At 37.5% G+C, this 17,618-nt stretch overlaps 1 protein-coding gene across 1 annotated transcript in view; it reads left to right on the plus strand.

Moving 5' to 3' along the window:
- The window catches only part of CWC27 (CWC27 spliceosome associated cyclophilin), a 174,727-nt gene that overhangs the window by 242 nt on the left and 156,867 nt on the right, over positions 1 to 17,618 (plus strand). Inside the window, 4 exon segments of the mRNA XM_070412057.1 lie at positions 6,708 to 6,804; positions 14,247 to 14,359; positions 16,527 to 16,610; positions 16,612 to 16,671. Coding sequence (XP_070268158.1) covers positions 6,708 to 6,804; positions 14,247 to 14,359; positions 16,527 to 16,610; positions 16,612 to 16,671 — 354 coding nt within the window.

Below are 17,618 nucleotides of genomic sequence, written 5' to 3' on the forward strand. Positions count from 1 at the left end.
CCCCGCCTAGGATACCTGGGTCCCCCAAAGTGACACCTCACCGACTAAGGGAGTCCTAGGGTTGGAAGGGACCACCAGGAGGCTTGTCCGTCCCCCGGCCTCTGACCAGGATGGCATCGAAAGCCATCTGTTGGCACTTGTCAGCACAGGCACACTTGGAAAAAGTCCTCGAGTGGGGATGTCTCCATCGACCCGCCTGCGGCCCTGTTTCTAGCCTCAGCCTAACTCCTGCAGGCGGGGGTCTCAGGTAGAAACCTAAATATAGGAAAAATCTGACTTAATTCTACAACCATTGAACGAGGCACCTGACACTGTACTAGGTGCTGGGGATACACAGACGGATGGAGGAGGTCTAGCTGTTGCCCCGGACGAGCTGATGGTTTAGTTTGGAGGCTGACAGGTAAAGGAACATCTTATGCCATGTCCAGTAGGCGTGCTCCTGAGAGAGGGGCACGGTGCTAATGGGAGAACTGCGAAGTGCGCAACTGGGAAAGTAGGGGAGAGCTTCGTGGAGGAGGTATGGCTGGTCTTAACACGTGAGATCGTTGTCAGCCACAGGAAGTGGGGCATGGGAAATGTTCCCACATGGGACTGGGAGAATAACGTTCTGCTTGATTTGATAGTCAAGGTGTGTCCGTTCTCCTCCAAGGTGTTCACATGCGGTATGAAGTAGAGGAGTCGGTAAGGTAATAAGTATCACCTGAATTAATCTAAGACCTAGTCTGTGTCATCACGTATGAAACATGATGAACTAGCGAAATGTAGAAAATAGTGGGGCTGAATTAGGGTTAACTAAATTTATATCGGGTATAATTCTGTTGCATGACTAGATCATGTTGCTTATGCCATCTTTTGTTGATTGACATTTGGTAATATAATGAGGGCAATTTGAAAATAATAACAGAAGTTTTGTAATTGATAGCCCCAGCAAAAATTTTAGTAGGTATTTTGGGCAAAGCAATTATTTTAATTCTTGGTTGTTTGAACTTTTCTTTACTCTTCACCCCTACCCTACATCATTGTGAAAACTCAGAATAGCTACCTTTTTTTTATTTCCAAATGTTTTTTTTTTTTAGGGTGATAATCATCCCCAGTTGATAAATACTGGTAGGGATTGGATACATTGCCTATCCTGCTAGGCAGGGTCTTCACACTTGTGGTTCCTTTCTCTAATATACTCTTTAGCCTACACAAATGTCACTTTAACAGAGGCCTTTCCTATCTACTCTTTTATAAAATAACAAACCTCATTTATGTTCTGCATCCCAGCATTCCCTGGTCCCCTTAACCTCTTTAGTTTTTCTATTGTTTACTAGAGGCCCGGTGCACTGATTTGTGCACTGGTGTGGTCCCTCCGCCTGGCCTGTGGGGATTGGGCCAAAACCAGCTCTCTGACATCCCCGGAGAGGTCCTGGATTGCGAGAGGGTGCAGGCCAGGCCAAAGGACCCCATTGGTGCACGAATCTGTGCACTGAGCCTCTAGTATGCATTTAAGATCTTTGGTTAATCTCTTCCCACCCTCCCCTTCCCTCTGAGATTCATCAGTCTGTTCCATGTTTTCATGCCTGTGGTTTCTGCTCCTACATTGAGCGTCTGCCCCCTGGTGGTCAGTGCTCATCATAGCTGTCAGCCGGGCTGGTTACTTAGGCTTTTATATATAGAGATTGTCTCCTCCCCTTATCTTTCTCCTCCCGTCTCGCCTCCCCTTCCCCAGGATGCAAGCACTACAAAAGCAGAGATAAACATATAAGAATGGTACTTGACACATGGTAGGAAATGTTCAAATATGTACTGAATGAATTAGTTAATTAATGCTATTTCTCTCTTCTGAGAAATATCAAGCATCAGTGAGTTTGTGGTTATACTGCTGCTTGTCAAGGGCAGATTTAGTTGCTTTACTCTGGAGGAAGATTTTACATGGTCATAAAGATGAAAACCTATAACAAAGGTACCGCCTGAACAGGAGATCTTTCATTCTACAAATATTTATTGAGCATCTAGCAGGTGCCTGGCTCTATGTTCGGTTTCAGATACCAGTGAAAAGAAAAACCACCATTGTCCCTAATATAATGGAGTCAGTTGAATGAAATGTATATTGACCAAATAATCAAGCAAATAAGTGTCTGCAAACTGTGATAAATATTGTCCTGAACAGAATTGGGTTGAGGGACAATATCAGGCATGACTCAAGTCTTACTTCAAAAACAATTTTGGACTTTTTTCCAGCCTAAGGCTGATTGAAGACATTGAAGTTACAAAGTTCTGTACCAAAGTTCATAGAGAGCATGGCAAAAATTTTGGTTTGGAGGCGTGGCCGGTGTGGCTCAATTGATTGGACTTTGTCCCATGCACCAAAAAGTTGCTAGTTTGATTCCTGGTTAGGGCACATGCCTGGGTTGTGGGATCCATCCCCAATAGGAGGCGTGCAGGAGGCAGCCAATTGATGTTTCACTCTCACATCAGTGTTTCTCTTTTTCTCTCCCTTCCTCTTCCTCTAAAAATCAATAAAAAATCTTAAAAATATTTTTCGGTTTGGAAAGAATTCAAAGCAGATGTAATAAGTTTGCTCAATGAATGTTTAGTGTTTACACTCTAGTGTTACATTAAGTACTGAAAGGATATAGAGATAGTATTCAGAAAAAGTGGAACACAATTCCTCTCTTCAAAGAGTATAATATCATCCTGAGAAGTAATTGATGCATGATGACACTGGTTGACCCCCTCAGTTGTACATAAATATGCTGTGTTTTGCTGTTGTGCTATAATTCTGGCTTCTGAAGATGAGGCACAGAAATGAACTACTTGATAGAAATTTCCTTATTCACTGAAGATTAAATTTCCACATATAATAATTTAATCTAAATTATATATTAACATTTATTCTTAAGTAACATTTTACTATCAAAGTATTGTTTTATTTGGAAGCTTTAAGAAAAGGAGCCACTGCCCTGGCCAGTGGCCTCCACACTGAATGGTTGCAAGTTGGATTCCCAGTCAAGGGCACATACCTGGGTTTTGGGTTTGTTCCCCACCCCTGGTTGGGGCACATGGGAGAGGAAACCATCGAGGTGTCCCTCTCACATCGATGTTTCTCTCCTTCCCCTCCCCTTTCATTCTCTCTAAAAAAAACAACGGAAAAGTATTCTCATGTGAAGATTTAAAAAAAAGAAGCTACTGATGCCTGACAAAATGTAATGGCCAATAGGAATGTATGCATGGCCAAAGGAGGAGGGAGCCATGTGTCTTTTTTTTTTTAATTCAGTAGCTTATCAGTGAAGATTAAGAAACCCTGGTAAGCAAGGTGACCCAACCTTACTTTTATGCATTCTTTTGCATACCACAAGATGTAAGTGGTATGTGTCCAAAAAAATTGTATGAAAGCAATGACAACAATAACAGCTACCATTTTTTGAACATTTACTATTTTGTCAAGTGCTGTTCTAAGCAGTCTATGTACCTAGTGTAATAACTCATTTCACTTTGTGATGACAACAAAGCTATGAGATTATTCTTATTCTTGGTTTTAGATAAGGAAATTGAGTCACAGGAATGTTAGACATCATGCCCAAGGTAAGGAAGCTACCTTACCCTTCATAAGCATATGGGTCAGTATTTGAATTTGAGCAGCCTGACTCGAGCCTGTAAAGGGATGGGGATGATGAGTATTTGATTGTGTTTTAGAGCAGTGGTTTCTAAACCAGGGAGTACACACTCCAGGGGTGTGGAAAATCATCCATGAGATACAGGGAGAAAATCTACATACAGGCAGTCCTCAGGTTACGTCGGACTCAAAGTACATCGTTTCATGGTTACGCCATCTCCCATTTATTTATATACAAAAAGTTCTGTCATTTTGACATATGTACACATGTGCTTTATGTTTTTTATTATTTATTTACCACAAGTAAAGGTCAGGAATTGTTATCTTTCTTTTAATTTTTTTTTACTGTTTTACTTCATTACTGCTGTGTATGTGCTCCATGTGAGTGATGTAGGTGCTTATGTAGGTGGGTTCCGACTTATGGTGAAAATCGTGTTACGTGGTGCCGTAGGAACGGATCTCCGATGTAACCCGAAGACCTACTGTACTTCTCTTTGTATTTATTTTGTCCTTTACTTGTTTAAATGCAGTATTTAATATATAAAAAGGAACATATAAGTTCATTTACTCACCTTGGCCAGTGTGGCTCAGTTTTTGAGCATTGACCTGTGCACCGAAAGGTTGTGGGTTCTCTTCCCAATTGGGGTGTGTATGGGAGGCAACTGATTGATAATTCTCTCTCATCATTGATGTTTCTATCTCTTTCCCTCTCCTTTCCTCTCTGAAATCAATAATATAATAATACGAGTGGCCTGGTGCACGGATTCATGCACATTGAAAGGAAAATAATTAGAAGAAATACTTTAATATTGCTATTTGCCCTTTCTTTGTAATGGAAGTGTCAGCGCCGCCCCCTCACCTCCATCATCCCGCTTATGGGGTGATTGATCAGGGCCAGGCCCCCTGCCTGGCTCCCTCAGCACTTGGGAGTCGGGCGGCAGCTCCGCCCCCTGCTGCTGCTGCTGGTCACCGTCTGCAGGGCGATTGGGCCACTGCTCGCACCCACTTTGGCTTGGTGCCACCCGCTCACCTGCTCCACCATCCCGCTGTGGTCCCGCTCTCGTCAGGGCCCATCGGGTCCGGCAGTGCCCCCACTGCTGCCCGCTACCAGCACTGCATCACCAATGCCTGCCATATTCTGCGCCACCTCTGGTGGTCAGTGCACATCATAGCGAGGAGTCAAACTCCCGGTTGAACTCCTGGTTGAGACAATTTGCATATTAGGCTTTTATTATATAGGATATTAACTTTTTTTAAAACAAAAACTACCATTATATAGATATTTCCACCTCTCCACCCCCATGGTCATTAAAGAATATCTATGAAAGAACTATGAAGCTAGTGAAGGCCCAAAAGCATGTAATAAATTCATCAATATTATATAAATTATATAAATTATGGTAATATCTGGGCCTTTGAAACAAATTGAAAGGCAACTGAGCAAAAATACAGTGAGAGAAATGCTATTCCTGCTTTGGTATTAACAAGCTCTCAGACTCAGGGCAATTTATAATTTCTTTGAGGCATCTGTATAATGGATTGGGTGATGGGGCTTAGCGGAATGACTTTTAAATTCTTTCCAGTTTAAAAAAATTTGTGGAAATCAGGTAAAGGAATTTTAGAAAATAAAAGGTGTGACTTATCTCATTGATACTGACATCCTGTGAGAATCAGTTTCATGTTTTTAAATACATAGTTAAACTGCATACACTTTGTTTGTAAAAACATTCTAAATGATGGTGATGGTCACAAATCTTTGCCCATTGGGGGAGAAAAAGTGATCCTAGAGAAGCTGGACTCCCACTGTGCCACAATAGTCAAATTTAGAGTCTAACATTCTTTTTGGTTATCCTCTACAATAATCCTATATAAAAAAAGCCTAATATGCTAAGTGTTCGGTCACCTGTTCAACCAATCATAATGTAATATGCTAATGATATGCTAAGGCCATTCAACTGCTCGCTATGACATCCACTGACCACCAGGGGGCAGACGCTCTGACCGGTAGGTTAGCCTGCTGCTGGGATCCAGCCTATCAGGTCTGAGTGAGAAAGGCTGGACATGCCCTGGAGCCTTCCCCTGACTCCTACCCCCAGCGGGCTGGCTGGACCTCACCATGCACGAATTCGTAAAAGCATAATATACTGATTAGACCAGACAGCTGAATGTCCTTCCAGACGTCCTTCCGGACAAAGCCTTGGCAGCTATGAGGGCCGAGAGCAGGCAGCCGCAGCAACCAGCAGTGGCAGCAGCGGCGGGGTGAAGGGGACAGCACCTTCCCCTGATCGCCCCATTGTCTCCTGCAGAGGGAGGGGGGGAGCGGGCCTAAGCAGTCAGTAGGACATCCCCTGAGGGCTCCCAGACTGAGAGGGGGCAGGCCAGGCTGAGGGACATCTCCCCCACCAGTGCACGAATTTTGTGCACCAGTCCTCTAGTTTATTAATAAGATGGTTAAAAGCTATTTCCTCCTGTGGGGTTAGTAGGGGTTTTGGTTTTAAAAGATGGCTGGTTGCACCAAGGAATAACTGCCTTTATGAGCTGGTAGAAAGGAGGTTATCAAAAGATTCCATTTACTGTAAATGGTGATTTTCAGGCATAGCATTTTAATAATATACAACCCAGAATTTGATTAAGACTATTCCTTTATAAACTTTCTCATTCATGAGTTTGAATGAGAAAGTAGAGTGTTTACATGTTAAAGAGTAATTGTAAAATTGTCTTATAGTTTCACAATTTCATGTGTTCATTGTTCTTTAATTTCTTAATTTGCTACACCAATTTTATTAGAAGAAATGCTGTGGCAAACTGTCTTGATGAAAATAAGTTTAAATTATTGATTTTTAAATGAATGAGCTTTTTTCTTTGATTGAACTAGGTGTTTGCTATTTTTCTTAAATCCTAAACTATTTCTGAAAATGGTATTTGAAAGGTACAAATGTACAGTGACTTGTATGAATAGTTGAAATTTTTATGAGCCAAGCAAAGTTTCTAATTTTTATTTTAAAATTGAAAACTCATTAGAGAATGCTTCAAAGTTGATAGGTCATTCAACTGATTATCAAGCAAAACGATAATTTGATATAATGAGGTTATATTCTTTCTACAGGTTTTATTGAAAACTACGGCTGGAGATATTGATATAGAGTTGTGGTCAAAAGAAGCACCTAAAGCTTGCAGAAATTTCATTCAGCTTTGTTTGGAAGGTAATCATAATTGTTGAGCTGTATTCTACGGGATAAATTTTGTTAATTTACAAATAAAGTGCAGTGTATTTTTCTACAACATTGAAGACTGGTATTAAATAGTGGTAATGAATGATAGGAGTTAATAGGAGTGATATGGTGTTGGGCTATGTTTCAGGAAATAGAGAGAGGAGATAAAAAATTAATAAATAAATCTATATATCTTTAACAGAGAAATTTACTCACCAAATGATACTTTGATCCTTTTTGGTGTCCTTGGCTATTTTCCACTTCTTTCTTTCATCCTCTAAATATGAGTATTCCCTAAGATTGCCTCTAGTTCTCTATTGCCTTACTCCTGAGTTGTTACTTCATTCAAATGACTATTAAATTTAGAAATCCAGCCATTTCTTCTTGTCTTAGCTCTAATTTACATATCAAATTGCCTAGTGGACTTTCCTCTTCAAATCTTCCAGTGTCAGTTATAACTAAAACCAGTGTAAAACCAAATTTACCAGGTTCTTCCCCAGTCTGCCTTGACTTTAACCTACATGATTGTAATTGCCTTTTACCTGGTCTTCCTCCCACTCATCTTTAATATCTTTACCTTCTTCTTTATTCATCTGGTAGTTGAATCTTCACTCAGCATGGCTTCCTAGCTTTCCAACTTTATTTTTATTGCACTCAATAACCCCATGGTATTAGTTGATCATCTTTACCTCCTGAGCAGTTCATTCTCATTCCCACTTTCACACATATCCTCAGACCTCCTTCAGACAAGATGAGATGGGGCACATTCAGGGTGGTATGACCATAGATGCATACCTGCTTCAAATCCTCAGTTTCTTCATATCTTCAGTTTCCTTTTTGAAATACTTTCTCTTCCTTTTTTTCTGCTTAAGTCTACCTACTTTTTAATGTCTGTTCAAAATTCCACTTTCTCTATGAAGCTTTCCATTTAGCATTCAGTGATGTTATCAATGCCTCTAGTATTGTTTTAGATTTGAGTCATAAAGTGACTATTTTTCTTTTCTGTTTAATCCTCACCCAAGAATATGTTTATTGATTTGAGAGAGAGAGAAACATTGATATGAGAAACATCAATCAGTTGCCTCCTGTACTCGCCCCAACTGGTGATCAAACTTGCAACCTTTTTAGTGCATGGGATGGAACTCCAACCACCTGAGAGCCAGGCAGTATTTTTCTTTTTAACAAACTTCACAGAATTATACATTCACTTGAGTGTTTTCCCCTTCAGAATATTTCCTTACAGAACTAAACATTTCATGCATTTTGGTAACTTGTTGGCATTTAGAATACATTGCATATGGATTTGAATATCTCCAGTCATGGTAAGTCATTGTCCTAAGTTATATCAGATTTTTAGAGACAGACAAGGTTAATCAGGGTTGCCTAGTGAAAATAGCATTTTGAGTCCAGAGCAAGGTGTGAAAGAGAATAAAAAATATCCAATAGGAGGGCACAGAGCTCTTTCAATAGATAATTAGAACAATAGGTAATTACCAGGGAAGATCTAAGGAGTAAATATACACAGACCAAAAGAGAAAAAAAAAAAAGATAGAAAAAAAGACGGCTGCAAAGGCCATTATTAATAATTGCTATGGCAGGCAGGAAGGAAATTGAGTCAGACAGGTAGTTCAGTCAGAGAAGCATCAAATAACTGTCAACATAGTCAACACAGTAGAAGAGTCAGACTTGTTTCTGGAAAGAAGTTTGAAGAATTGAAAGCTCAAATTTTACAGTAGAAGAGGGAAAGTAGAAAAACATTAGAAAGAATGAATGATAGATTACAGTCTATGACCAGGCAAATGGAAGAAGCAGGAAACATCTGGATATAATATGACAATGAAGAAGAAAGAAGTTTCCTAAGTTAGATAATGATGAAACTTAATTGCAACAATAAGAAATTATTCCTCTGTTTCTAAAAATATAAGAAGAAAGAAAGAATAGAACAATAACTAGAGCAGTTATCTTAATTGGACAGGTGAGAGAGAAAATTATCATTGCCAAGGATAACAAGAAGCCCGAGCAGACTAATTTAAATGAAGATACTTGTAAATGAATAAAGTCAGGGTTTTAAAAAATATGATTCAGAGAACCCCATTTAAAAAAATTTTTTTTTTAAATATATTTTTATTGATTTCAGAGAGGAAGGGAAGAGAGATAGATAGAAACATCAATGAGAGAATCATTGATTGGCTGCCTCCTGCACACTGCCTACTGGGGAACAAGCCCGCAACCCAGGCAATCGAACCCTAACCTCCTGGTTCTTAGGTCGACGCTCAACCACTGAGCCATGCCAGCTGGGCAAGAACCCCTTTTATTTCTCTTTCCATGATTTATTTACTTATGATTTTTTAACAAGTCATATTTCTAGATCTTGTAATATTCTTGTATATATATTTTAAAACATAGTTTCCATAATTAAAAGTAAATGAATGAAAATGAGGAAGGGGCAGCACAGCCTCAGCTATGGCTCTCAAATAAAAGTTTTCACAATTACAGGGAAGTTTTGAGCTTTTTATTTTTCAACTTTATTGAGGTACAATTGATGAAATTGTATATATTTAGGTTGTATGACATGACTCTTTAAGGGCGTGCAATGTGATGATTTAATATACATATACATTGTGAAATGATTACTACAGTCAATTTTAGTAACATATCCATCACCTCGCATAGTTATCTTTTTTCTTATATTTTTGTGATGAGAACACTTGAATCTACTCTCTTAGCAAATTTTAAGTATTCAGTACAGTATTATTAACTGTGTTCACCATGCTGTACATTGGCTCCCCCAAGCTTATTCATCATACAACTGAAAATTTGTATCTTTTGACCAACATCCTTCGAGTTTCTTCACCCCCCACGCCCTCAATGGCAACCACCATTCTACTTTCTGGTTCTGTCAGTTCAACTGTTTTAGATACTACCTATAAGTAAGAGCATACAATATTTGTCTTTCTGTATCTGGGGGGAATTGTTTTAGTTTTTATGAAATCAAAAGATCTATAATTATTGGATTATAGGTCTTTGCAGGATAGTTGAACATTTAAAAATGAGTGAAAATTTTAACTAATTCTAACTTTTAAAAGTAGGTGAAAAAGATAGATGGAAAGGGAAGCTTGCTAGCTTTGAGAATTTTATTAGTTCCTCAGAAGTATAAGGAAGGAATACACTTTTAGGTCTGCAGTGCAGAGGGGAGAGCAGAAAGAGAAGCAGATAAGAAAACCATTTTTTAAAAAAACTTTATGCAATTATTAATCCCTTTACTTCTATTTACCTCAGCCTTTTTTCTCCAAGATCCATGCTTCATCATTTACCTTTTATCCCCTTACCTCCTTTAATAGTAATTTAATAACTCTTTAGAAGTGACAAACATAAGTATATATTAAGATATTAAAAGACAAAACTAAAATATTTGTTAAAAAAACAGGCTAAAGTAAATGGGGCAGACAGATCACAAAAGGAGTTTTTAAAGAGTTCTTTGTAGTAATTTCTACAAAATTAAACACAAGATTCTAGAAGACACACATATAAGTGCTTTAAAAATGCAAATCTAAATGTCTATGTACTAAGGAAATATAATTAGTCAAAATACATCATTTATTGCACAGCTAGATATAAAAACTATAATGACTAATATCAGAGGAAGAACTGCCAATTTAGAACTTCATTTTATATTTGAGATATATGTAAATTTCTTTTTTCAATAGTGAAGAAAATTATGGAGGATATTATGAACAGGCATAATGAAATAATAAAGCCTCTTTCTTTAAAATATTTATGGGAATGCTACATGCAATTTAAGAAGACAGTCAACTTTATTGCAAGCAGCAAAATCTATTAAAGCCCATGGTAATCTATAAAAACAAGGTAAATGCATAATTCCAAAATGATTAATAATTAATTGCAAGGAAATAGAAAACTAGAAATGCATAGTTCAACAGTAATCCTATATAATAAAAGCCTAATATTCTAAGTGTCCGGTTGTCTGGTCCACCGTTCAACCAATCAAAGCGTATTATGCTAATGTATGCTAAGGCCACTTAACTGCTCGCTATGACATGCACTGACCACCAGGGGGCAGATGCTTCGACTGGTAGGTTAGCTTGCTGCTGGGGTCCGGCTAATCGGGACTGAGCGAGATAAGCCGGACATGCCCTGGAGCCCTCCCATGGTCCCTCCCCGTCTGGCCAACCTCCCGTGTCCCTCCCCAGCCCTGATTGTGCACTGGTGGGGTTCCTCGGCCTGGCCTGCGCCCTCTCGAAATCCGGGACCCCTCAGGGGATGTTGGAGAGCCAGTTTTGGCCTGATCCTGTAGGCCAGGCCAAGGGACCCCAAGCACCAGGCCTCTAGTTATTAATAAATTGCAAGGAAGTAAAAATGGTGGATATGAAAATTTTGTGGAAATTTGAAATTCTAGCCATGAATACAAAATTATGATGTAGATAAACTGTAGAAAATTCCTACTCAACGTGTGTGTAGTTTTAGTCATTCAACAAGAATATAGTTAGGAAAGTAAAAAAGAAAAGCATAAAGTAAAAAGCCATTATCTCTGAAAGGCTTCGTAAGAAATAGCAGAAAAGAAAAGGATAGGTAATTTTAAAATTTGAAAGCACAAGTAACAAAGACCTCTTTCATGTCCCCCTTCCCTTACATCTAATAGATCTCTGAGTCTTAATCTGCTTCCCAGAGAATTCTTGGGTATGTTCATTTCAAGAATGTTTTGACTCTTAGGACAACAGTAGTTTGTTTTCTCTCCCTCTCTCTCTTTCTCCCCTCCCTTCCCCTGCCCTGAGGGATTATTTTCATTTTCTGATATAGACTAGGTTATGTTTTATATTCAGATTTGAAAAGGAATTTGTAGAATATTTTTGTAAAAATATTAAAGTTTGACATCATATTTATGTTTAACTTGAAAACTTATAGGTTGCCTCTACATTATCTTATTTAATCTTTAGAGCAACTCTGTGAGTTCACCTATATTATTAGTTTTATAATGAGAATATTACATGTACTATAGGTAATACTATATTGTGACTATAGTTAATACTATAGTTAATATTATATTGAATTTTTGGAAGTTGCTAAAGAATAGATCTTAAAAGTTCTCATCACAAGAAAAAAAATTGTAACTATGGTGACAGATGTTAACTAGATATTGTCATTAATGATCATTTCACAATGTTGAATAAGTTTCCAATTATTATGTTGTATACCTGAAACTAATATAATATTATGTCAATTATATTTGAATAAAAATATTAAAAAAATTGAATTTAAGGTTGCACAGCGAATAGGAAGCAAAACTCAAGAATTCCTGACTTCTGCATACAGTGTTAATCCAAGTAAATGGTTACTTAGGGATACAGGAGAGATACTTTTACCCCTTTTGGTTTTTACAGTTTCCATTTATAACTAGGGAGAACTTGTCTACACTGGGGAGCTCTTGTGAATATAGCCCAACAGCTCTTCACTGGGAGAAGAGATTGAAAAAAATTAGTGGTCTTCCTTTCAACTTCTTCCAATCCATCCTATGTACTGGATAAAGTTGTTAGATTACAGAATACATATTTTGAAATATGGATTTTATATCCATCTGAAACTTATAAATGTAAGCCAGCAAGCCAGCCACTATATCATAGTACTTTATGAATTACTAGAGGCCTGATGCACAAAATTTGTGCACTTGATGGGGGGAGGGTTGTCCCTCAGCCCAGCCTGCACCCTCTCCAATCTGGGACCCCTCGAGGGATGTCCGACTGCTGGTTTAGGCCCGATCCCTGTGGGGACATTTCTCTCACAATCTGGGACTGCTGGCTCCCAACCGCTCACCTGCCTGATTGCCCCTAACTGCTTCTGCCTGCCAGCCTGATCAACACCTAACTGCTCCCTTCCTGGCCCAATCGCCTCCACCTGCCCTCCCCTGCAGGCCTGGTCACCCCTAACTGCCCTCCCCTGCAGGCCTGGTCTCCCTAACTGCCCTCCCCTGCTGGCCTGATCACCCACAACTGCCCTCCCCTGCTGGCCATCTTGTGGCTGTGGGTGCCACCATCTTTGAGGGCGTGGCAGTCAATTAGCATATTCCCTCCTTATTGGCTGTGGGCGCCGCCATCTTTGCGATGGTGTGTGGGTCAATTAGCATATTCCCTCTTTATTAGGTAGGATGGTAGACCATAGTCATGTTTTGACCCTTAAAGTATCACAAAGTACCTATTACATATGTCAGTAATTACATCTGTGTAATTATGTCAGTTCAATTCTTACATAGTAAATATACCATTTTACAACCCAACTCGCAATGTAAGAGGGTTCCAGTTTCTCTATCTCCTCACTAACACTTGTTTTCCCTTTTTTAATTGATAGCCATTCTAATGGGTATAAAGTAGTATTTCATTGTAGTTTTGCTATGCATTTCCCTAATGATTAAAGATGTTGAGAATTTTTTCTTATGCATATTGGCCCTTGTTGCTACTTATTAATATAAATTCTATGATTCAGTCAAGCCCTAATTCTTTCTCTTTCACCCCCCACCAAATTCTTTGCTTATGCTTTACCTCATTTAGCTGTCATGATTCTGCCATATTCTTTCTCCTCTGTGAAGTAAGTTTCCAGAATGATTCTAGGTTCTAGATAGTAACTATTAGGAGATCGTATATGATCGTCTTTTATGTTGATGGCTTCCAAATAATATATTTACATACATATATACATATTCATAATTTCTTTTAATCATTTAGCAAGCTTATTGAGAGTTTAATTTGATTCAGTTATATATTGTGTTGATTATTGAAAGCTTCTCTGGGGGTGGTGCATTGATAGTAGACCTATAATCAATGAGTACTTTTGATATATTTTGGGCTTGTATATTGTTTGTGTAAATTAATTTTCTAGGAGGAGAATAGGAAAGAAGACATTGATCTCCACTATGATTTCTGAATCTCAGCACTGTTGACATTTTGGGCCAGTAATTATTTGGTGACATCCTGTGCTTTGTAGGATGTTTATGAGTATTCCTGGCTTCTACCCACTAGATGCCAGTAGCATCTCCCACATGTGACAACCATATATTTCTAGATATTGACAAATATCCCCTAGGGAACAAAATTGGGTGGGGCTTTTTTCCTGAATACCCTCTCCCCCAGCTGAGAACCATTGATCTATACCAAAACTCTCAAATTTTTATTTTGAAAACTGTAATCCAGAGTTTGAGAGAATTCTTAAAATAATTTTTAAAAAACCACCACCACCATGATTTCTGTGGAAATTGTGCTGTTTTAAGAAGATATTTTATAATAAGTAGGGAAGAAAAGGTTTTGGTTTAGGAACCTATTTAACATTCAGGGGAGGGGAACCTTATGACTCTAGTTGTAGTAATTCTGGTAACTACAGAAACACTTTGTTTTAGACTTTGAAAAATTATTTTTTCTTTCTTTCAGCATATTATGACAAGACCATTTTTCATAGAGTTGTACCTGGTTTTATAGTCCAAGGAGGAGATCCTACTGGCACAGGAACTGGTGGAGAGTCTATCTATGGAGCCCCATTCAAGGTGAGACTTAATTTATTATTATTACTTATTTGCAAATCAGCTTGGATTTCTTAATTGAAAATAATTATGCCCCACATGAAGAAAATGCATTTCACATTACTGCACAAAATCCGGTGTCTATCACATAATTAGAATTACACAGGTATAATAACAGCACTTACCCTATCAAGAATTCTTTCTAAGTTGTCTTATCACAAACTATTATGCTAGATTGAATTCAGGTGGAGATAACAGTGAGTGAAAAATAGAAAAACCTGATATAACATATTTCCTGATATTTGCCTGTGTTTGATTCTGCAACTCTGTAGATGTAAAACATTTTTAGAACATTGCATATGCCATTCCATTTTAAAACATTTTATTTAATACTATGTGAACTTTGTATCAATCTGCTTGGACCTCTGTAACAAAGTACCATTGACAGGGTGTCTTAAACAACAGCAATTTATTTTTACAATTCTTGAAGCTCTGAAGTCTAAGATCAAGATGTGGGTTCCTGGTGAAGGTTCTCTCCTTGGATTGAGAGAAAGAGCAAGAGAGAGAACATGCGCACGCTAGCTCTGGTGTCTCTTCTTCTTATAAGGGCACCAGCCCTACTGGATTTGGGCTTCGTTCTTAATGACCTCCTTTAACCCTTAGGATCTTCTTGACAGGCCCTATGTCAGATATAGTCACCTTGGGGTTAGAACTTCAAAACAGGAATTTGGGGGAGCACAATTCAGTCCATAATAGATTTAATTCTAAATTTTATACAATAGATAGAACTCTGTAGCACAAAACGCATGCCATAACAGGAACTCAGCGGAAAAGAAGAAAGAAGCAACATAAAATTGTTATCAAAAGGAGTCAATATTAATAAAGAATAGGTCAGTGGTTTGTTAATTACCAACATAGATTTAAAAAGAAAAAAAAGTCGATGTTATGCTTAAGACATTAAGAATAACAGTGGGTTCAGGTAAAAGCTGAAAGTTAAGTTATTTGTTAATCTGATAGTACCAATATCATGTTCTTTGAATGAGTAAACCTTAACAGCTCTTAAAAGATGAGTGTTTTTGAAGACTTTGTGTTTATACTAATGGGATAGAGTACCTGGAGTTTCCTTTAATATTTAACTGGGTCACTGTGATTCTTGCAAAAAATATTTGAACTGTTTTTGTTTGCTTTAATTTCTAGATGATAGTATCTTTAGAAAATGTGGAATGATTATAAAAGTTTCTCACATATTTATATTTTACCAAATTGAGGTATCTTACAGTTTTACAGCCTCCACCTAGTAGGAATCATTCCTTTATTCTATTATTTGGTGAAACAGAATAGCTCTTTTTGGCAGTTTATTTCTAAATTGAGATTTTTGCTAATCATGTTCAGGTAATGAGTTGTCTTGGTAAATTTTTCAATTAGGTCATTTTTAATACGGTATGCAGAGTTATGATCCTTTGAGTTTAAATCTCTTGAAAATTATTCGTTAAGGGAAAATAGCCTCTTTTCTGAAAAGTATTGATTATATAACAACTATATTATGAATGAGTCTAGAATGCGACCTGGACAGAAATTCTATTAACTAAGAGACTAATGTTTATGTTATGTAGCCTGACCATGGCAAGGAAACCACCTTAAAAAAGCTTGCTACTGCCCTTTTAAAAATTCAATTTAGGACTCTAAAAAATACAGTAAAGCACATAACATAATCATAGTAGACTTCTTGAATTAAAAAAACAAGGAGGAAGCAATTATTTCCTGGCTTAGAATGGGTTGGAGGGAGCGGGAGGCGGCAATAGTTGAAGACTCTTCAGTGATTCAAAGGTAATTTTCTTGGAGGAAAAATAGAAGGTTCTAAAAGCTTAGATGACTTTGAGGGATGGGAAAACGGGAATGACTCTTAGAAATCCATTCCCCTTCAAGTACCCTTTGTCTGTATAAGTAGGCAGATTTCCACGAAATAGGCTAAATTTGTAGCTGAGTATATTCAGAAGATACAGGCTACTGAGGTCAAGTTTAATAGCATTGAAGGAATAGTAAATATTAGATATGGTTAAACTTGAAAAACAGTAAATACAACTTCAGCATTTTTTTTATTAGAAGCTTTATGGAACCTTGTTGGTTAAATGAATATGAAGGGCCTTATCACTGAGGTCATTCACTAAATCTTTTCTTTTTTATGCTTCAGGATGAATTCCACTCACGATTGCGTTTTAATCGGCGAGGACTGGTTGCCATGGCAAATGCTGGTCCTCATGATAATGGCAGCCAGTTTTTTTTTTACACTGGGTCGAGCAGATGAACTTAACAATAAGCACACCATCTTTGGAAAGGTTTGTGTCCATTATATTAGGCTTCTGGGATACATATGATCAACTTATCTATGAGCTGCCTTCTTAAATTATTCCCTAGGATATTTATTTATTTTTAAAAATGACAGACTGTATTCCTGTTATAATGAACTATGAATTTTTGTGTGTGTTTCAAATAAGACATTGGTTGTGACTTCAAACTTTATTTTTCTAAAATCATACTAACCATATTAGCTACTATGCCATTCAGCTGATACCATTTTTTATGTTTTTTGAAAGACACCTAGGTAATAAAACTTAGCAGTTTAATGTTTATTTTGTTAATGATGAATTCCCTTAAGTTTAAAGTGGAAGTTATAGTAACATTGAAATTGTTTACCTGAAATATTACTTTCAGTAATAATTATTTAATCCTGCACACAATCAACATCATATCAGAGAATGTCATTTCCATAGAATTTTTAACAGTTTTCCTTAAAAAGGTTTCTGAAGGTTTTCTTTTCTTACTCTTCTCCCTTCTCATAAATACTACATCCCTGTATGTTTTGTATTGGGCATGTTAGACATCACTAGTGTATCAGCTCCCTCTACTGGTTCGGTAAGAATGATTTCTCCATATCCTAGGCAAAACTGGATGTTGGGAGGATGAAAGGGAAAAAACAAACTTAGCACAAATATAAAATTGGTATTATTTTAAAACTTGATAAATGTTGAATGAAAGGAGTCCCGCTAAAAACATGCAATACAATATTGTTGCTTAATCCTTAACAACGTGGGTTAAATATGCATTGGTATAGTTGAGCCACTCTGACACAGGTTGCTGATGTTCATAGATTTTACTTTCTACTATTTAAAAAAATAAGTGTTTAATAAAATGAGATTTAGGTTGCCATTCTGCACCATTGTTTACAGTTGATGTTATATAATCTACACATTATATAACTAACAATGGTTAGAATTCTGAAAGG

This window comes from Myotis yumanensis, unplaced genomic scaffold (assembly GCF_028538775.1).
Source record: "Myotis yumanensis isolate MYYU_CA2020_CCGP unplaced genomic scaffold, mMyoYum1.0.hap1 SCAF_4, whole genome shotgun sequence".
In the NCBI taxonomy this organism is placed as follows: Eukaryota; Metazoa; Chordata; class Mammalia; order Chiroptera; family Vespertilionidae; genus Myotis; species Myotis yumanensis.